Source organism: Geotrypetes seraphini, chromosome 3 (genome assembly GCF_902459505.1).
Source record: "Geotrypetes seraphini chromosome 3, aGeoSer1.1, whole genome shotgun sequence".
NCBI classification, from domain to species: domain Eukaryota; kingdom Metazoa; phylum Chordata; class Amphibia; order Gymnophiona; family Dermophiidae; genus Geotrypetes; species Geotrypetes seraphini.
The window spans coordinates 166,765,603-166,784,307 of NC_047086.1; the positions used below are offsets into that span (position 1 = coordinate 166,765,603).

The 18,705-nt window shown below is 38.4% G+C and overlaps 1 protein-coding gene across 1 annotated transcript in view; it reads right to left on the bottom strand.

Annotated features, from left to right (window-relative positions):
• SYNE1 (spectrin repeat containing nuclear envelope protein 1) overlaps nucleotides 1-18,705 on the bottom strand; it is a 994,076-nt gene that overhangs the window by 177,936 nt on the left and 797,435 nt on the right. Inside the window, exons 118-121 of the mRNA XM_033936910.1 lie at nucleotides 10,281-10,427; nucleotides 9,915-10,069; nucleotides 6,236-6,383; nucleotides 127-221 (exon numbers count right to left, since the gene is read on the bottom strand). Coding sequence (XP_033792801.1) covers nucleotides 127-221; nucleotides 6,236-6,383; nucleotides 9,915-10,069; nucleotides 10,281-10,427 — 545 coding nt within the window. The remainder of the gene's footprint in view (nucleotides 1-126; nucleotides 222-6,235; nucleotides 6,384-9,914; nucleotides 10,070-10,280; nucleotides 10,428-18,705) is intronic.

Genomic DNA, 18,705 nt, shown 5'->3' on the forward strand with positions numbered 1-18,705 from the left:
AAGGATGCAATCTTGATCTAGATCTCTTCCACCACAAAGAACAGCCCGTTTGCTTGAGCCACTGAACCATCCCAACACTCCAACTTAATATTTTCTCAGTTGCAAATATTGAAGAGCATACTGTACCTGTCATCCACCTGTCCTTGTTCAAGGAGACGCTGCCCATCAGTGATGATGGAATGCAAAATCTGCTGACGACTGAACATCTCTGCCTGAAACAGCTAATCAAAGAAATGAGAGAATAAAAAATGTGAGTGAAGAGGGTGAATAGGCCTGAAGATTATTATTTGTCCATTTCACAAGATATCACATAACAGGTGAGAATCTAAACACATGAAAGCATAAGTAAGTTTTCGTTTATATATGCACACCAAGTTCTACAGATTACAAATCAAAATGCAAGTCACATCATAACACACATAGCTGCCAGGTACTAACTATTCTATAACATATGCATCATAATTCTTTAGCATGTAAGTGAGTAGAGTATGGACAGGTAAGGGGCATGTCTCTGAGTTACACCTGTAACTTATAAAAAGGCTTGGACAATTTCCTAAAAGAGAAATTCATAGGCCATTATTGAGATGGCTTGTGGAAATCTACTGCTTATTCCTAGGAGAAGCAGTATAAAATCTGTTTTACTACTTGGGATCTAGCTAGGTACTTGGGACCTGGGTTGGCCATTGTTGGAAATGGGATACTGGGCTTGATGGACCTTTGGTCTGTCCCAGTATGGCAATTCTTATGTTCTTATATATTACACGCACTTCAGGGCACAATTAGATGCAAACAGTTACAACTTCTATTGATTTGATGTAACTGTTGACAACCTAAATCCAGGCACGCCAATGCCAGCTTAGTCTAAAGACTTATCTTAGCTAAAGACTAAAACTTATCCTAAAGATGGACCAGTATGGAGGGTTACTCCCGCCTCCATGATCTGGAGAAAAGACTCGCTACAAGAGAGAGCTTGCAGTTCTGAAATGCATCTTGCCATGACGATCGCCATCCCTGAGCGGCTCAAAAGGGGCTCTCTCTAGACTGACATGCAGGAAAGCTAGGACTATCAGAATGGAAGCATGCAACGGCTCCATCTGTTCCCTAGTATTCTAATATAATGGAAGCTTGGTACCAAGAATTGGTGCTAAGGACCTGATTCTATAAATGGCACCTACTGATGTAAGCACCTAATTTAATTTTTTAAAATTGATTAATTTGCACGGATAGTTGAAAGCACCAATGATTAAAGACAAAAAAAAGTAATTAGCCAGTAGGTGTCTACACCTGAAAAATAGGTGTGGCTAGGAGTAGATTTTGGACATGAATTGAGTTGGGCATTGGTATTTTAGGCCAAGAAAACTCTGGCCTAATATACCAGCCCCTAACTTGATTTAGGTGCCACAAGGAGTGATTCTATATATGGCACCTAACTTTGAATGACATCTGGTAGGTATCATTTATCTAACTGCCTACCAATTTAGGCATAGTTATAGTATCAGACCCTAAGACTCACTATCGATCTTCCACAGAGCAGTAAAGACCTTCCTCTTCCGCCAATCGGGCCATTAAAAACTGCCTCCTCAATATACTTCTCCTAGTACTCATCGCTATGACCAGTCTGGTCTCTAGAATAAGCTCTGTTATTGTGTACTGTAACCTATTAGTTGTCATGACTAGTTTGTTTTCAAACGATTGTGAATGTCTACTTGTAACCCGTTCTGAGCTTCTGGGAGAACGGGATAGAAATCGAAATAAATAAATAAGTGCATGATATCAGGGCACTAATTTATTGCCACTTATAAGTCCCAAGGGATTTATATATTTATATATATAAAAAAAATCCCACTAGTTGGTTTCAGCCACCCAAATAAAATACCCATTGAAAATGATAGCATTATTTCACAAATTTTTCCAGTGAAAGCATATGTTAAAGAGGGAAGAGGACTGTGATTGTATACCACCTTTTGTAGTTTTATAATCACACTCAAAGTAGTTTACATATAGGTATTTCAAGCATATTCCCAATCTGTCCCAGTGGGCTCACAATCTATCTAATGTACCTGGGGCATTGGAGGATTAAATGACTTACCAAGGGTCACAAGTAGCAGCACAGGGTTTGAACCCACAACCTCAGGGTGCTGAGGCTATAGCTCTAACCTCTGTGCTACACTCTCCTCTACATCTTCTCTCTCTTCTGTTCCTTCCCCCAGTCCAGCTTCTCTGCTTTCCTCCCCTTCCCCATCCAAAATTGCACCTCTTTTCTCTCTGATGACTCTTCTGATCTTCATAACTGCTTTCTGTGGTTTGCAGCAGCAGCAGCAGCAATAAGAGTGAAGTAGCGGCAGTGGCGTAGCAGGGCAGGGGTCTGCCCAGGCGCCATCTTGGTAGGGGTGCCAGTGCCTCTCCTCCTCCCTATACCTCTTGAAATGTTCACTGGCACGAGCATCATCTTCCACCTGCTGCTCGCACTGTCCTTGGCTCCCTACTGCAGTCAATTCCTGGTCACGGGACCAGGACATGATGTCAGAAGGAAGCTGATGCCAGTGTGAGCAGCAGGTGGAAGATGCTGCTTGTACCGGTGAACACTTCAAAAAGTACTTGGGGGGGGGTGCGCTCAGGCAGCGTGGGGCTGGGGGGGAGGTGCTCAAGTGGCAGGGAAGAGCAAGGGGCACCAAACTCCCTAGCTACGACACTGAGCAGTGGGACCTTCTATCTCATAAGCACTGCTACATGCTCTGCTTTATGGGTCATGCCCCCCACCCCCAAAATCACTTCCTGTTCCGAGGGGAGAGACCAGAACCGACAGAATGTGTAGCAGTGTATCTGAGATGGAAAGTCTCATGGCACTCTTTTTTTTATTGCCACTTCCCACTGCTACGCACCACAAAAAGTAGCCATAGTGGAAGAGCCATGGCCATTTGAATTGGGGTATCAGGCCATTTTTTTTTTTGGGGGGGTGGCACTTGCTACCCTGTAGCAACGCCTACAGTGTGGTATAAATCCAAATCCAAAATCCAATACCAGGCATAGTGTGAAGTAATATAAAACACTACAAATATCACTCAGAACCTATAGAGCAATTCCCATAAAAGCAGTAACTTCCACAAGACACACAACATGCACCTGCCTAGGAAAAGACAGGAATAGAGAACACACATTGCAGTGAGCACTAGAACATCAATAAACCTACTGGAAAACTAAACAAACCAGGTTAGAACAGATGGGTTGTGCAGTAAATGCAACAGTAGAAACTACATCTCTTTCATCCACACAGAGTACAGACCCTCATTCAGTATATAATAAGTAACCACAATGACCCCCCTCTCCTATTTACAAAACTGTGCAAGAGGTTTTTAGCACTGGCTGCTCTGATGCTCATAGGAACTGTATGACCGTTGGAGCAGCGCACAGCATTCAGCACGCTGGCTGGCGCTAAAAACCTCTTGTGCAGTTTTGTAAAAAGGGGGTGTGGGGGGGGAAGTCTTAAGAAGCCAAACTCTTCACACAGTACAACACCAGAGAAAGAGAAAGCAATGTGTGTCACCCTTGACTATATAACAGAGAAAAACAGCTCTGCATATAAGGAAAGTCCAAAGGAAAAGAGCAGAGTCAGCCTAGTCTTCAAACGAACCACAATGTATTAGCAACCACTGATGAAAACCAGACAAAAACGTCCACTGTTACATCGTCTGGCTCGACATGGACTATGTTTCAACTACCAGGAGTCTCAAACTGGTGAAAAAATAACACACTCAGACCTTTCTCCCCTCCCTATGTCCATCCAAGCATGTGACCACTCTCTTCTCCTCACTTCCATTCAACCATGTAATCACTCTCCCCTCCCCATTTCCAACCATAATTTGTTCTCTACCTCCTTCCTACTTCCATCTAAGCATGTGCCATATCTCTCCTCCCCTACTTCCAACCAGAATTTACCCTCTATCTCCTTCCTACTTCTATCCAGCATTCGCCCTCTTCCCTCCCTACTTCCTTCCAGCAGGTGCACCTTTGCCCTCTTCACTTCCTTCTAGCATTTGTTCTCAAGTCTCCTGCATCCAATAGCACTGCGGCCAACCATGAACCTGGGTCTAGTAATTTTTAAATCTGGAACAAATGTGCTGTTGTAACACAGCAGGCAGACAAAACAGAGATTTAATAGAAGACATTCACAAAATTGATGATTAGATCTCCCAGATTGAGATATTCCTATTGCGGTGACATATAGAAGTAAGGAAATCCTGGATTCACTGCAGGGAGAACTGTTCCAGTTAGGGGTAGACTGACCATTGAAACAATAGGGCAGTGTCCAAGGTCCCCCAGTAATAAGGAGCCCACTCCCCTTATCATCTAGTTTACTCGTTTTGGATAGGTAGTTAGGGGCTCATTAGCCTTATTGCTCAGGGGCACAGATCATTGTCAGTCTATTGCTGGTCTAGTAATTAGTAACGGAACCCAGGTGGGAGGTGAAGAAACTGGACCTCATGAATACGAATGGGGAGTGTGTTTTGGAACTCTGCATGAAGGAACATTCTCTGTGAGACTAAGTACACATCCGTGTGCACGCCCCCTAATTCAATCTCTCGATGAAGGAATGCCAAAACTTCATTTGGCTCAAAGAAAGTGTGTTGTGGAGGCTTGCATGGACTTTTACTAGGCATAGGAAACAATCATCTGTGGATACACTGACCTCCACTCTAGAGTATCCTGGGTGCACCTGTGGATCACTATGGCCATTTACTGCACAAATGTTCCGCTATCATTTTTAATATATACTGTATTGTAATTTCCTTTTACTCTATTTATTATTGACTACTTTAAACCATCCAGAAAGCTTACAGATTGGACAGTATATCAAGAATTTAATAAACTTGGAAATGTGAGTGTAGGCACTTACATATTATTCTTGAAGCAGGCGCTTCACACCAAAATACAGCTCCATGTCAAGCCTTTTAGTTTGTTTTTGCCATTTGGTGCTTTAATAACTTTTGGATCCTTTGTTTTTACCTCTGGAGTTGCCCTTATTTGGGCAGGAAAGGCCTTCCATTGATCCCTACTACTTGTTTGTGAGAGTGTTCCAATGTCATCTTCCTAGAATGGTGCAATTCAGTATTCCAGCACCAGTTGTGAAAGTTCATTCAATTCAAAGGTAAAGATCCCATATTTCATAAAAACTTTCATAGATAAGAACATAACAGCAGCAGATGGAGGTAGAGAAAAAAATGGACAATTTCCAGTGACCTCACTGAGGTATAGCCTGTATTTTTCTATCACCAGCAGATGGAAAGAGTTTAGCTGGTGTATGTGGTACAGCCTTTTTGTTATTTTTTTCAGCCTCCAGACCTAGGCCATGGATAGAATTTGTCTGGTTGAGTCCTTTGCCTCCTTCCTTTCTTTCTTTCTCGCAGGTTACCCCCATGCTCAGATCCCTTGCCTGTGGGGCCATGGCCCCTGTTCCCCTCTAGAGCCTCTCTAAAGAGAACAAACAAGAATGTAGTTTCAAGGCCCATAACAGTTGATGGGCTGCTAATAAAAACTGAAAGATAGAAACACAAAAAGGATGTCTGCAAAGGGAAAGTGAAACTGTTGCAGGCTGAACTATGGACGAATGCAGGTTTGGTCTCTGGCCTTGCACTATTAAGTAGGGAATCCTTCTATCAAGGTGGCATGAAAGAAGGTGGCATGAAAGAAGGCTACAGTATGCCCTCACATCAATGTGATTTAGACAGCATAGAAATTTTTAAAATAAATAAATGTAGGAATAATCTAAGCAACAACAACATGGAAGAAGTACAAAGGATCTTTATGTAAGACAAAAGGATTGAAGAACTGAACAGCTGCTCTGGATGAAGAGACTGGATAGACAATATTGCTGTATCTGCTGTCATTTTCTACATGTCACCGACATATCTGTGAAAGACTAATTTCTAGGTGAAGTCACAGTATGTAGGATGCCCTGAGGCTTTTGCCAGCTCTATTTTAGTCAGCGAGATACTTTTGGCCTCTTTTACAAAGCCGCGCTAACGGCCCCAAAGCCTATAGAGATTTAAAGGGCTTCGGGGGTGTTGCTGCACGGCTTTCTAAAAAGAGGCCGTTTGTATTTATAATGTAATTTAGCAAAGGGCTACTAGGAGCTCCCTCCTACTACAATGGAAACGAGATAAAATATATTATAGAATAACTTGACTTCCCCATTATATTAGACAATGGCTCTTCAGTACATTGAATCATGACTTGCCTCATGGGCTCTCTGCTGTTCTAGTAGACTCTGGTAGTTTCCAGAAATCTCCACAGTCAGCTTCTGCTCAGTCTGCACCAGGAACTCCATCCAAGTCTCACACTTTTCCAGGAAGGTCTGATGTTGAAGTAAAAAGGCCTGCAGCTTGCTAAAGTGTATACAGAAAATCAAATTAGCAGTGCATATAAGCAGCCAATAAGGCAGGGAATTCCACAGTATTTAAAGTAGTCGGAGAAATGGATAACTAGCAGCTTTTAATCCACTCATCACAAAATGTATACTTCATTGTTATTACTGTTTTAACTATTAAAACCATCAAAATGTAGCAGAACTGTAGCAGGCTGAGAACTAGGAAAACAGGGCTCAAATCTCATTTCTCTCACTACTGTTCCTTTTACCTTTAGGCTCACTGCCTGAGATACAGCTTAAGATTGTAAGCCATTTGGACAGGGAAATAACTTGTATAGTTAACTGGAATTCGTCTTGAGAATGCATTTGGAAAAGGCAAGTAATTAAAATTAAAATCCAATCAACGGGGTTAGGTGGAGTCAAATAAATAAGATGGGGCCAATATTCAAGGTGACTTAAGCAGCCAAGAAAATCTCTTTTTTTATTATTTGTATTTTCAAATTATTCAGCTTTTTAAATATCACAACTTGTGACAATTAATACATCTCAATTTATATACTGAAATAATAAGGAAATAAAAAAGTTATTACAATTCATCCTCAAATCAGGAAATTGAAGAAGAATTAGTAAATATTCCAGTAACAACAAATCACCAGACAAGGCAAGAATTGCTAGCCTAGGCAGCATTTGTATCTATAGGAGCAACTACCACTTTCAATTGTTCTCTTGACTCTTAAAAAAAAAAACCATCCAGTTGTTTAGGCTCAAAGAAGTGAAATGCAAAATTTAACAAATACAAGGAAATTTTAACAAGAAATTAGTACTTAGATCCAGTACCCTGGCTCTTAGGGCCAAACACTCTTGACATTTCTTCTGTGTTATCTTTAACAAATCAGGAAAAATCTTAACTTTAGAACCCACAAACAAATTATTCAAATGACGGAAATATAACTTCAAGACAGAGTTACTCTCAGGTTCTAGAGCAAAGGAAACTACTAAGGTGGCTCTCTGGGTAAAACAGTCCAACAAGGATTCCAGAAAATCAGTTATATTTCCTGCTTATGACTCCCTGCTTTTGTTGTTGCTCTGATAAGCCTGTTCTCCCTTCAGACTCCTGAAGAAGGTACAGGTTTCTGTACTGAAATACTTGCAGTGTTGAGTCCTTCATTTATATTTATACAATTGAATCCCTGTTTATATTAAAAGTTTGTGTTTGGAAACATCGATATTTTCCCACTTGTTTCTTCTCTGATCTGTGGTTCTGTGGGAGCATCGTGTTGCTTTGTATATTCCCTTCAGTGGGTACATTAAACACCTTAGTTTGGGGGGGGGGGGTGAGAATCAGATAGCAATCCCAATATCTCCACTAGGTACTTCTTAACCATCTCCACAGGAGACATAAGTGGAGACCTAGGGTTGTGGTAAGAGCGGATAGCGTAGTTGGTTTTAAGAAGGGTTTGGACAATTTCCTGGAGGAAAAATCCATGGTCTGTTATTGAGAAAGACATGGGGGAAGCCACTGCTTGCCCTGGATCAGTAGCATGGAATATCGCTAATCCTTGGGTTATGGCCAGGTACTTATGACCTAGATTGGCCACCGTGAGGACAGGCTACTGGACTTGAAGGACCTTTGGTATGACCCAGTAAGAACTATTTATGTTTTACTAATTTCATAAGAACATAAGATATGTTCTTATGAAATTAGTAAAACGTAAATAGTTCTTTTGAACCTGAGTGCACTCAGCAAACTAGCCGCCAATATTCAATTAGCACTTAACTGGGCAGTGCTACTGAATATCTGTACTAACTGGACAGGAGAGGGGCATTCTGGAGGCAGAGGCACAAGTTGTGAGTGCTGGTGATATACAGTGCCAGTGCCCCCAAAGCCAACCAGCAATGTAGGACCACATAAACAGCAGTTCTAAATTTCCCTGGTTAGGTATGTGGGTGCCAGTACTGAATATTGGTTGGCACCCGCATAACTACAAGGTTGAGGCCTGGTAAGCTGTAGCAGTAGTGAAGCCCATGCTACAACAATGTCTGATGCCACCTCCTTCCCATTCTTTAACAAAATTTGACACCTCTTCCAACACCATAATAGTAGACCCACTCATGTCTACCAACTCTACCCCTAGCCCATCCACTTTTAGGGCCCTTCCCCCACCCGGGCCTTGCATATCCAGTTTTAATTTAGCCAACAAAAGTCCACGCATAAAAATATGCTATGGAGTAGTAAAGAAGCAGACTAAATAGAATACAGAAACACAGACTTTATTAACATTCTCCCAGGACATAAAAAGTGTCCGACATGGCCATGTTTTGCCAACATGGCTGCATCAGGAGCAGACTTTTATCAGCTGGTGAATGACACAATGAAAACACCACAGATGCAATATAAATGAGCCTGGGCCCACTGCAATTGTATTCTACAGTATTTGGTTTGTTTCTTTATTATTCCTCATGGGAGTTTAGCACCGGCTGCTTTCTTGTTTCCTTACCCCCCCTAAAAAAAATGCTAACTGCTGCCAGCTGAATATTGACCATATATGAGCAAAATCCAGATAAAGAAATATCAAACTACAAAAAGAAAAATCTCACCAAATCAAAAAAATCCAATTAAAATTATAATGTGAGTGCTCAGTATAGTGTAACCACCAAGCCAGCAATGATATACTTGTCACATCATTGCACCAGCTGTTTGTATTTGCATTTCTGTATTTGCACTTTTGGTATTAGTGTTGTTCCAGTTATCTTGTTGAACCCTTTCTAATAAAAATGATTACAAAAAAAAAAATTGCACCAGCCCTCCTAACCGACCCTAAGGTCAGTTTAAACTCATCAGCTTCTTAAAAAAGAAGAAAAAAAATACACTTATCTCTGAATGAGTACCACAGTTCAAGTTGTTAGATGTATTTTTTTGATTTGGTGAGATTTCTCTTTTTGCAGTTTGATATTTTGGACTTGAAAAATCTATAAGGTTATAAAAAATGTTTAATCCTATTATTTTGTGATACATTCTAGTAAAGAAATATCAAACCATGTTTTTATATGGATAAACATCTCTACCCACAAAAATTTGGTTCTATTTTCCTTAGCTTTTTATTGGAACAGAAAAATCTTGGGCTTGTTTAGTCTGAAGCCTTTTACCACTTGGATTGAATAATTCAAATATGTATTAGTCTTGCATCATGTATGCAAGTTTGTGTGCATTTATTTTTGCTTACTGCTTAGGACTGTGCAAAACAGGCAATTTATCAATAATTAAATTAAATAGCACAAATTCAATCAAAATGTTTTCTTGAAGAAGCACTCTCTTCACACCTTTTATATTTAATGCATTTGCCTGTCATGTAGGGCAAATAAGTTCATGGTAGAATGCTAACAATGCAGAAATGCAATTTAGCAAAAGTGTATGTGCAGATGCATCCCATGTGGGCATTTGGATTGTTGGGCCAATCTTTAAAGAAGATGTCCGATTCCCCTCTCCATGAGTAGGGCTGAATCAGTCCTCTGCATCCCTAACCTGTCCACATGCTCTCAGGTGACTTACCTGAATCTTTCTGTAGTCTGTGATGAGGTGAGAGACCAACATCTATTCAGGCTCTGCATGCGCTTGATTTCTTTATCATTCAGAGGTAACCTGTAACCCAGTTCATTCAGACGATCCAGGTCAGGAGCCATGCTACTAAACTTCAACATCTGCCTCTGCAAGAATGAATTAAAAGCACACATCACACAGATACACAAACCGGAGAGTTACTCCACTTAATTCACGTATCATCCTAAACAATAGTACTCAAGAAGGAAAGCATTTCCTGATTAGCGAGTGGAAAACAGAGCTCCTGACGCTGAAGAACCACCATTGTGGCAGCAAGAGGACTTTATTTGGAGTAAGGAAATCAGTGAGTCTACTTACTTTAAGATCTTCCATCCTGTCCTGAATTGTGGAAAGGTCAGATGAACGGTTAGGGTCCTGTCCCTTCAGCACTTCTTCAGCTTCCAAAATCCATGCCTCAAGACCTTCTAGGCTCTTAGCAAATGTTTCATAATCTAGCACTCCAGCCTGAAAGAGACCAGACAGACTTAAAATCAGCGACTCTGATATTTATACTAATATTGGGCTCATTGCTTTTATTTTAACACTAGTCTTTAAGCCCATTACATTAACGGGTGCTAGAATAGAGTGTCTGTCTGTCTGTGTTTCTTTATCTCTCTTTCCTTGGCCGCCATCTGTGTCCTTCTGTCTCCCCCCCCCCCCCGAGCAAAGCTGTCTGCCCCCAGCACACACCTCCCACCCAAAGCAGCCCCTTTTCCCTTTCCCTATCTCTCCATGGCCCCTTCTGTCTCCCCCCAGCACACCCCTCCCCCAAAGCAGCCCCCTTTCCTTCTCCCTGTCTCTCCATGGTCCCTTCTGTCTTCCCCCCCCAAGTAAAACTGTCCGTCCCCAGCACACCTCCCCCACAAAGCAGCCCCCTTTCCCTCTCCCTATCTCTCCATGGCCCCTTTCCCTCTCCCTCTGGCCCCCTGAATTAATCCCCCTGCTTACCCTCCCTCCATCCCGGCGTCTTCTGGCCTGCTCATCTTCAAAGTAGGCCGCGATCGTGGTGGCCAGCCCCAGCGAACTTCGCAGGCCGCTCCCCAACCCGGAAGCACGCTCCCCCCCGACGCGATCCCGTGCGTCAGAGGGAACATGCCACCGAGGCCGGAAAGCGGCCCGCGAGGCCCGCCAAAGCCGGCCACGATCACAGGCTGCCCCAAAGAGGAGGATCAGCGGCAGCGACAGCAGCAGTGAGCGAGGGCGGGAGGTATGGTCCAGCTTGCTTCGGGTTGGTGAGGTGAGGGCGGGAGGTCTGTTGAGCTTCCTTCGGGTTGGTGAGGGCGGGAGGAGGGGAGTGGCCAGAGTGATCATTGGCCGGGTTCTAAAATGGAACACGGCCAAGGATCACACACCATGGCCGCAGTAATCACGCTTTTTAAAAGCGCATGCGCCACTAACCTTTTATTATATAGAATGGCTCTAGTTTGCACTTACTAGCATTGTTCATCTAATTCATGTGTTTCCTGCAGGAATATTAGAATTCTCTTTCAAAAGTTCATACATAGACTTTTCCAGCTTGTTTTCAGGAGACATAGTTCATTTTTATTGAGCTATTAAACAAAAAAGAACAATTACTTACCGTAACAAATGTTATCCTGGGACAGCAGGCAGATATTCTCACATGTGGATTACGTCATCCATGGAGCCTTGGTATGGACAGTGAAAAGTATAGTATCACGGTAAGCTTTAGCAAGCTTTTAGACTGTCCACATCGTGCATGTGCGAGTGCCTTCCCACTCGATGCCAGCTCGCGAGCTTGTCAGCTCTATGCCCAAGCAAAGAAGCCAACTGGGGGGGGTGGAAGGTTGTGAGAATATCTGCCTGCAGTCCCATGAGAACACCGGTTACAGTAAGTAACTGTGCTTTATCCTTAGACAATCAGGGAGCATATTCTAACATGTGGGACTCTCTAGCAAGGTATGGAGGGAGAGTTGGGATCCAAGAACTCAGAAAATTCGAGCTGCCTCACAAAAACCTAATATCTGATACAAGAGAAGGAATATAATGGGGAAAAAAACATGAATAGAGGAATTCCATGCTCTATTAGAGGTAAAAGGAGGATTCTGAGAAAACTTATATGTATGGAGGCGAGAAAATAATAAATGACCTCCTAGAAGCAGAAGAATCTAAATATAGGCGATGGAGATGCCAAAAAGATTCAGGAATCAAATAAGAAAGGACTACTGTCAAAAATAATAAACTTGAAACTTGAAATGCACCCATATGGAGCAGTAGACCAAATGAGCAGTTGAAACCAGTCAAGTCCCAGAAAAGATACGAATAAAAGAGGAAAGAAATTTCATAAGCAACGAAAGCATGATTCTCATGAAAAGAATAGCCTTAGAGGATAAAAAGGAGGAACTATCCTACAGGGAAAGAAAAGCCAATGCTATGAAGTATAAATTACAACGACATAGTGGCTTACTGTGGAGAAAATAACCTCCTGATAAAAAATGTGTATATATATTTTTTTATCTCACGAAGACTGCGAAAGGATTGTAATAAGCCTTAAAATGAGAAAATTAGTAGAAAACAGCAAGGGGAAGAATATTACACAAGCAATATGCCAGAAAACACAAAATCCCCTCAGAGATTTAGTAAGGAAAGTGTGAACGGATTTGTTTAATATCCTTGGAAAAACAAAGAGTTGATCAAATGGGGCGTGGCTTAACGCGAGACACGAATGGAAGTGTAGTCGCAAAGCTCCTCACCATCTAGGCACAAAATATAAAAAAATATTTTTCCTTTTGGATAATTTCATCAAAGAAATAATTGATAAAGAAGAAGAACATAGTATAAATGAGATGACCTCTTTAGCTGAAGTTAAAAACGAAGCCTGAGGTAACTGAGAGCTGAGAAGGCAAAGTACCGTTTTCTATCTCTAACGATATTGTGAGAATTGAAATGCAGCGCTGAGGCAGCCTGTGAGTGAAAAGCCGAAAGAGAGGAATACCGGCTTTAGAAAAGTGAGTCGTTAAAAAAAAAGATAAAAATAACTCAAAGTTAATTGAAATAACAGATTACTTGAGTGAATTTCGCTCTCCTATATCACAGCTGCGATTGGGCTTGTGAGAGGAGAGCTGCAGGAGGATTGCCGATTTTTTTTTCCTAAGCATTGAAACGGCGTGATATTGAAGATAAGTGACGGATCGGTGCACCATCGGAGACAAATAAATGACAGAGGGAAAAAGTTTAAATAATATGGTGAGTGACTGACAGCGAAAGGAATTGGAGAGGGAGAGAGAGCTGGCAGTTTGAATCTACCCTCTTTTAAAACTGTGAAAAGACTCAAAACTGCAGATTTTATTTCACTGCTGAAACGGCAAGACATCGAAGAGCTGGAATGGTGAGGCAATAAAGAAGAAATGCTGATATTGAAAAGAATAGTAGCTAACTAAAGAAAAATTGCTGATTCTACCGAATTGTCTTTAAGCTAATGTGAAATGACTGTGAGGAAAGGCTGATATATTGAATTGGCAAACGGAAGAAAAAAGTTTCAATACAGTTTTAAAATTAATACTGTTAAAGCTATAATTATTAGAAGACTTGTTTAAAAGTAAAAATACTAACTACAAAAAAAAAAAAAGTATAAGAAAGATTATACTCTTAATGTGGATGTTGTCAATAGAATTCTTAAGTGTGGCAGTTTGAAGCGGCCATTTTCAGCTTAATGAAGAAATGGAACACAGAGTAACTAACTGAACTTCTGCCTGAAACCTATCTATTTGTTTATTTTTCTTCAATAATAGATAGATATTGAGATAGATAACAAACAAGAAACTGCTGACACTGAAAAAAGACTGAGAAGAAAATAATTTTTAACAGCTTTTCTCTGACTGATACAGGGAGGTAGTGAAGTCAAGCTGGGGAAAAATTGACCAAAAAGAGGAAAGTTTTAAAGCGGTACTAAAATTAGTACTGTAAAAATTATAATTGTGTAAAAACTGAAACAATACAGATTATTGTGAATTCTGACCAAAAGAAATTATATAGTCTCCTGAAATTACAAAGAAAGGAAAAAAAAAAAAAAAAAAAAAAATTAACATTATGGCAAGTACCAGACAAAGCAAAAATGAGGTTGGAACGTCAGCGAAAAGACAAAAACAAGATCAAATAACACCAAGCAAGATCCCACTTCCAGCAGAGGAACCCGACATACTAAGTAAAGCTGAAGTTATGGAAGAACTAAGACAAATAAAGCAAATGCTTAAAGAAACAATAACAAATATGTCTGAAATGAAAGAAAAAATAATAAACATTCACAGACAAATGGAAAGTAACAACAAAAGAACAACTGAACTAGAATCAAAAATGGAGGTCTTAGAAATTGAAACAAATAGATGCAAAAATGATAGTATGGAATTAAACAAATTAAAAGATCAACTGGAAGATTATGAGAATAGAGGAAGAAGGAAAAACATTAAACTTTTTGGAATACAAGAAAACTTGGAGGGGAAAAATGTTATACTTTTTCTAGAAAATCTAATTCCAAAAATAATACAAATGGATCTGAAACAACCTCTAGAAATAGAAAGGGCGCATAGGATCCCAATCAAAAATACGGAAAACAAAAGCAGACCAAGACCAATAATTTTCAAAATGCTTAGATACCAACAAACATTGGAAATATTAAACGCTGCAAAGAAAGACAAAAATCTTAATTATAAAGGATCTAGAATATGGTTCCTACCGGACTTTGCCAAAAACACAGCAAATAAAAGAAAGAGACTATTAGATATGAGACCTCAACTAAAAGAAAAAGGTTTTAAATATGGTCTATATTATCCAGCGAAAATGAGAGTGTCATCTGGTGATAAATCCATATATTTCGAAGATCCTGAAAAACTGAAAGCTTTTCTTTCTAAACCAGAACCTATGATATTTTAATATAAATTCAAGATGTATAAGAAAGAAAGAGCAATACATGGAAAAAGCATTAATAACATACTAAATATATGATTTAAGATGAAAACTTAATGATGTAAATAACAATACCAAGAAATATATAAATAAAAACTGTTAAATGGATAAATATATATTAATGAAATGATATGAAAATATGACTAAAGATATTAATGGTTAATATAAATAGATAAAAGGAGAATTTAATGAATAATAATTGCCTAGAGGGGAGGAGAATGTTTGGATTGCAATCCAATGTGTGTCCTTAAGCAGCTATTATATTGGGTGGGTAAGGGAGGGAAAAAGATAATATTTACTAGAATGTTTAAGGAAAAAATAAAAAAGGGAATATATATTTTAGGGGTAAATATGTGTGTCGTGAAAAACATTTTTTGGATTTTAGAAATAGAAGAAGAGAGGAAAAAGATTATAATGAAAAATATTAAATTGTATAATGTCTTTTAAAATATATTCTATTAATGTCAATGGCCTGAATCACGTAATCAAGAGGAAAAAAGTATTAACATTTCTAAAACAGCAAAATGCGGATATTTACTGTCTGCAGGAGACCCATCTTAATATGAAGGAATCACAGAAATTATCAGGTGGGTGGGTAAAGGAATGTTTTTTTGCTCCAGCAGTGGGTAAAAAAGCAGGGGTTGCAATTCTTATAAATAAAAAATGTATGGCCAAGATTAAGGTAAAAAATTCAGATCCACATGGAAGATGGATACATATTGATATAAGTATGGGAAATGATACCCTGACGTTGTTCAATATATATGCCCCTAATTCGAATCAATCAGAATTTTTTAAAAAAATACAGAATATGTTATTACCACTGACTGCCTCTAATTTAGTGGTAGCTGGAGATTTTAATGCTGTAATGGATCCATTATTGGATAAAAAACCAGGTAAAAGTATTAAATCTTTAGGTCTAGATAATTTGGTTCAATCATGTGACTTGCAAGATATATGGCGTATTCTTCATTTTAATGATCAGGAATTTTCATTTTGTTCACAGGTTCATAAATCATTTTCAAGAATAGACTATATTTTTGTTTCAACAAATAAAGTGCAACAAGTGATTAAAGCTTCCATAGATCCTATTATTATTTCGGATCATGCGGGAGTATGGATAGAATTACAATTAGATCAATTAGAGAATGGTAGACCTCTTTGGAGATTTGATAATGCATTGCTTGTGGATGACAAATTTTTGGAAAATTTTAAAACACAAATTAACGATTTCTTTCAAATAAATTTAGTAGAGGATACATCTATAGAGAATGTATGGGATGCATTTAAAGCAACTATGAGGGGTAATATTATATCATATTCAGCTTTTAGTAGGAAACAGATTAAAATGCAATATATAGAATTAGAAAAAGAAATAAAAATTTTAGAAGCTAAATTGGTAAGTAAATGGGAATATAATGTTTTGCAAGCTCTTTTGAAAGCAAAAGGTAAATATAATGAATTAACTTCAAAAATGATAAGAAGAGATTTGTTTTCCAAGCAAACAGTGTATTATGGAAGCTCTAATAAGGCGGGGAGACTATTGGCAAATTATCTTAAAGCAAAAAAAAGAAGAACTAATATTAATGGAATAAAAGATGAGAATGGTATAATAACAAATCAAACAAATATAATATTAAAACAATTTTTAAAATTTTATAAGGACCTATATTCGTCCGAGCCTTATTTGGAGAGACAAAAAGACGGAAAAAATTTTTTAGATTTAATTAATGGACCTAAGGTTCCTGATCATATAAAACGGAGTTTAGATGAACCTATATCATTAAAAGAATTAGAAACAGCATTGAGATCTCTTAGAGTTGGATCCGCTCCAGGTGGTGATGGTTATACAGTAGAATTTTATAAAACATTTCAAAATATCCTTTCCCCACATTTATTAAATTTATATCAGACACAACTTATAAAAGGTAATATTAAAGGTACTAAGGCTGAATCAATAATAATTGTTTTGCCTAAGCCAAATAAAGATCCTACTTTGGTTTCAAACTACAGGCCTATATCTTTGATAAATGTTGATAATAAACTTTTGGCGAAAATTTTGGCTTTGAGATTAGCCAAAGCTCTCCCACATATTATAGATATGCATCAAACAGGTTTCGTTGCTAAAAGACATTCCTCTAATAACTCTAGACTATTATTTCACATGCTAAACTTATCAAAAAAATTGAATGAACCGGCTTTTACAGTTTCATTAGATGCTGAAAAAGCATTTGATAGGGTAGAATGGAATTTTATGTATCAAGCTTTAGAATGGTTTGATATAGGTTCTGGATTTATACAAATGGTAAAAACATTGTATAGCTTCCCAATTGCAAGACTAAATATTAATAATAAGATATCTGATGGTTTTCAATTACAGAGGGGAGTTAGACAAGGCTGTCCTTTATCTCCTTTGTTGTTTGATGTTGTATTAGAACCCTTATTGTTAGCAATACAGCAAACGAAGGAGATACAAGGTATTCCATATTCAGATATGGAATATAAAATTTCGGCTTATGCTGATGATATTTTGCTTTATTTGAGAAATCCAGAGTCAACCTTATCTTCTCTATTGGAATTAATTGATAAGTTTGGTAAATTTTCAGGTTATAAAATTAATTGGAATAAATCTGAAATTATACCCTTGAATGTTCATTGTGTAAAAGGATTATTTGATACTTTTCCATTCATATGGAAAGAAGAAGGATTTAAATATCTTGGCATTCAAGTTAAAAATACAATTGAAGATACTGTAAAAGAAAATGAAAAATATGTATTAAAAAAAGTTACGGAGTTATGTGAACAATGGAACCCATTACATATTTCTTGGTGGGGAAGAGTTCAAACTATTAAAATGATGATATTGCCTGTGGTTTGCTACCAAATGAGTATGATACCTATTTATTTTCAGGGGTCCTTTTATAAAAAACTTAATAGCATTTTAACAAAATTTCTTTGGCTTGGTAAAACACCTAGAATAGCTTTAGTAACTTTACAAAAATCAATTAAGGAGGGAGGGGTAAATTTTCCAAATTTCTATAGGTACCATCAAGCCTATATTTTACGTCAGGGTATGTAATGGATCCTCCCAGAACTTATAGATAATGCACCAGATTGGTTATATTTGGAATGGCGCCTTATGTTTCCCCTAAATTTAGTTCATTTGCCAAGTATTAATATACCCAGAAGATATAGAGAAAATAAAATAATAATGGATACTTGGAAAACGTTAAGATTTATTGATAAATTAACACCTATCCCAATATACAAATCAACTAATCAATCTATATGGATAAACTCCAAGATCAAAATTGGCGGAGCTCAAATCCTTTGGAAGAACTGGATTATTGCAGGCATTAGATCTTTAGATGATGTTATTTCAGAAGGTAAACTGCTGGATTTTTCACAATTGCAACATAGATTTGGTCTTAATAAAACACAAAGTTTTAAATGGTTGCAATTGAAGCAGGCCATTCAGGTAGGGTTCCCTGAATGGAAAACATTGAACAATCAATATAGTTTAAAATTCTTATGCTTTAAAGCAGACTTCCTAGGACATCAAGCCGCATTGTGGTATAAATTAATATCTGAATATTTGAATAAAAAACCAAAAAATGGTCTAAGAGACATTTGGAGCATTGAGATTGGACATCAAATTAATGCATCTCAATGGCCACTAATTTGGTCTTGGAGAATGGGATGTACAGTGTCAGCATCTATGAGACAAACATGGTTCTTTTTACTACATAGAGCTTTTTGGACCCCAACACGTTTGCAAAAATTAGACAATTCTAAGTCCAATAAATGCTGGCACTGTAATCTA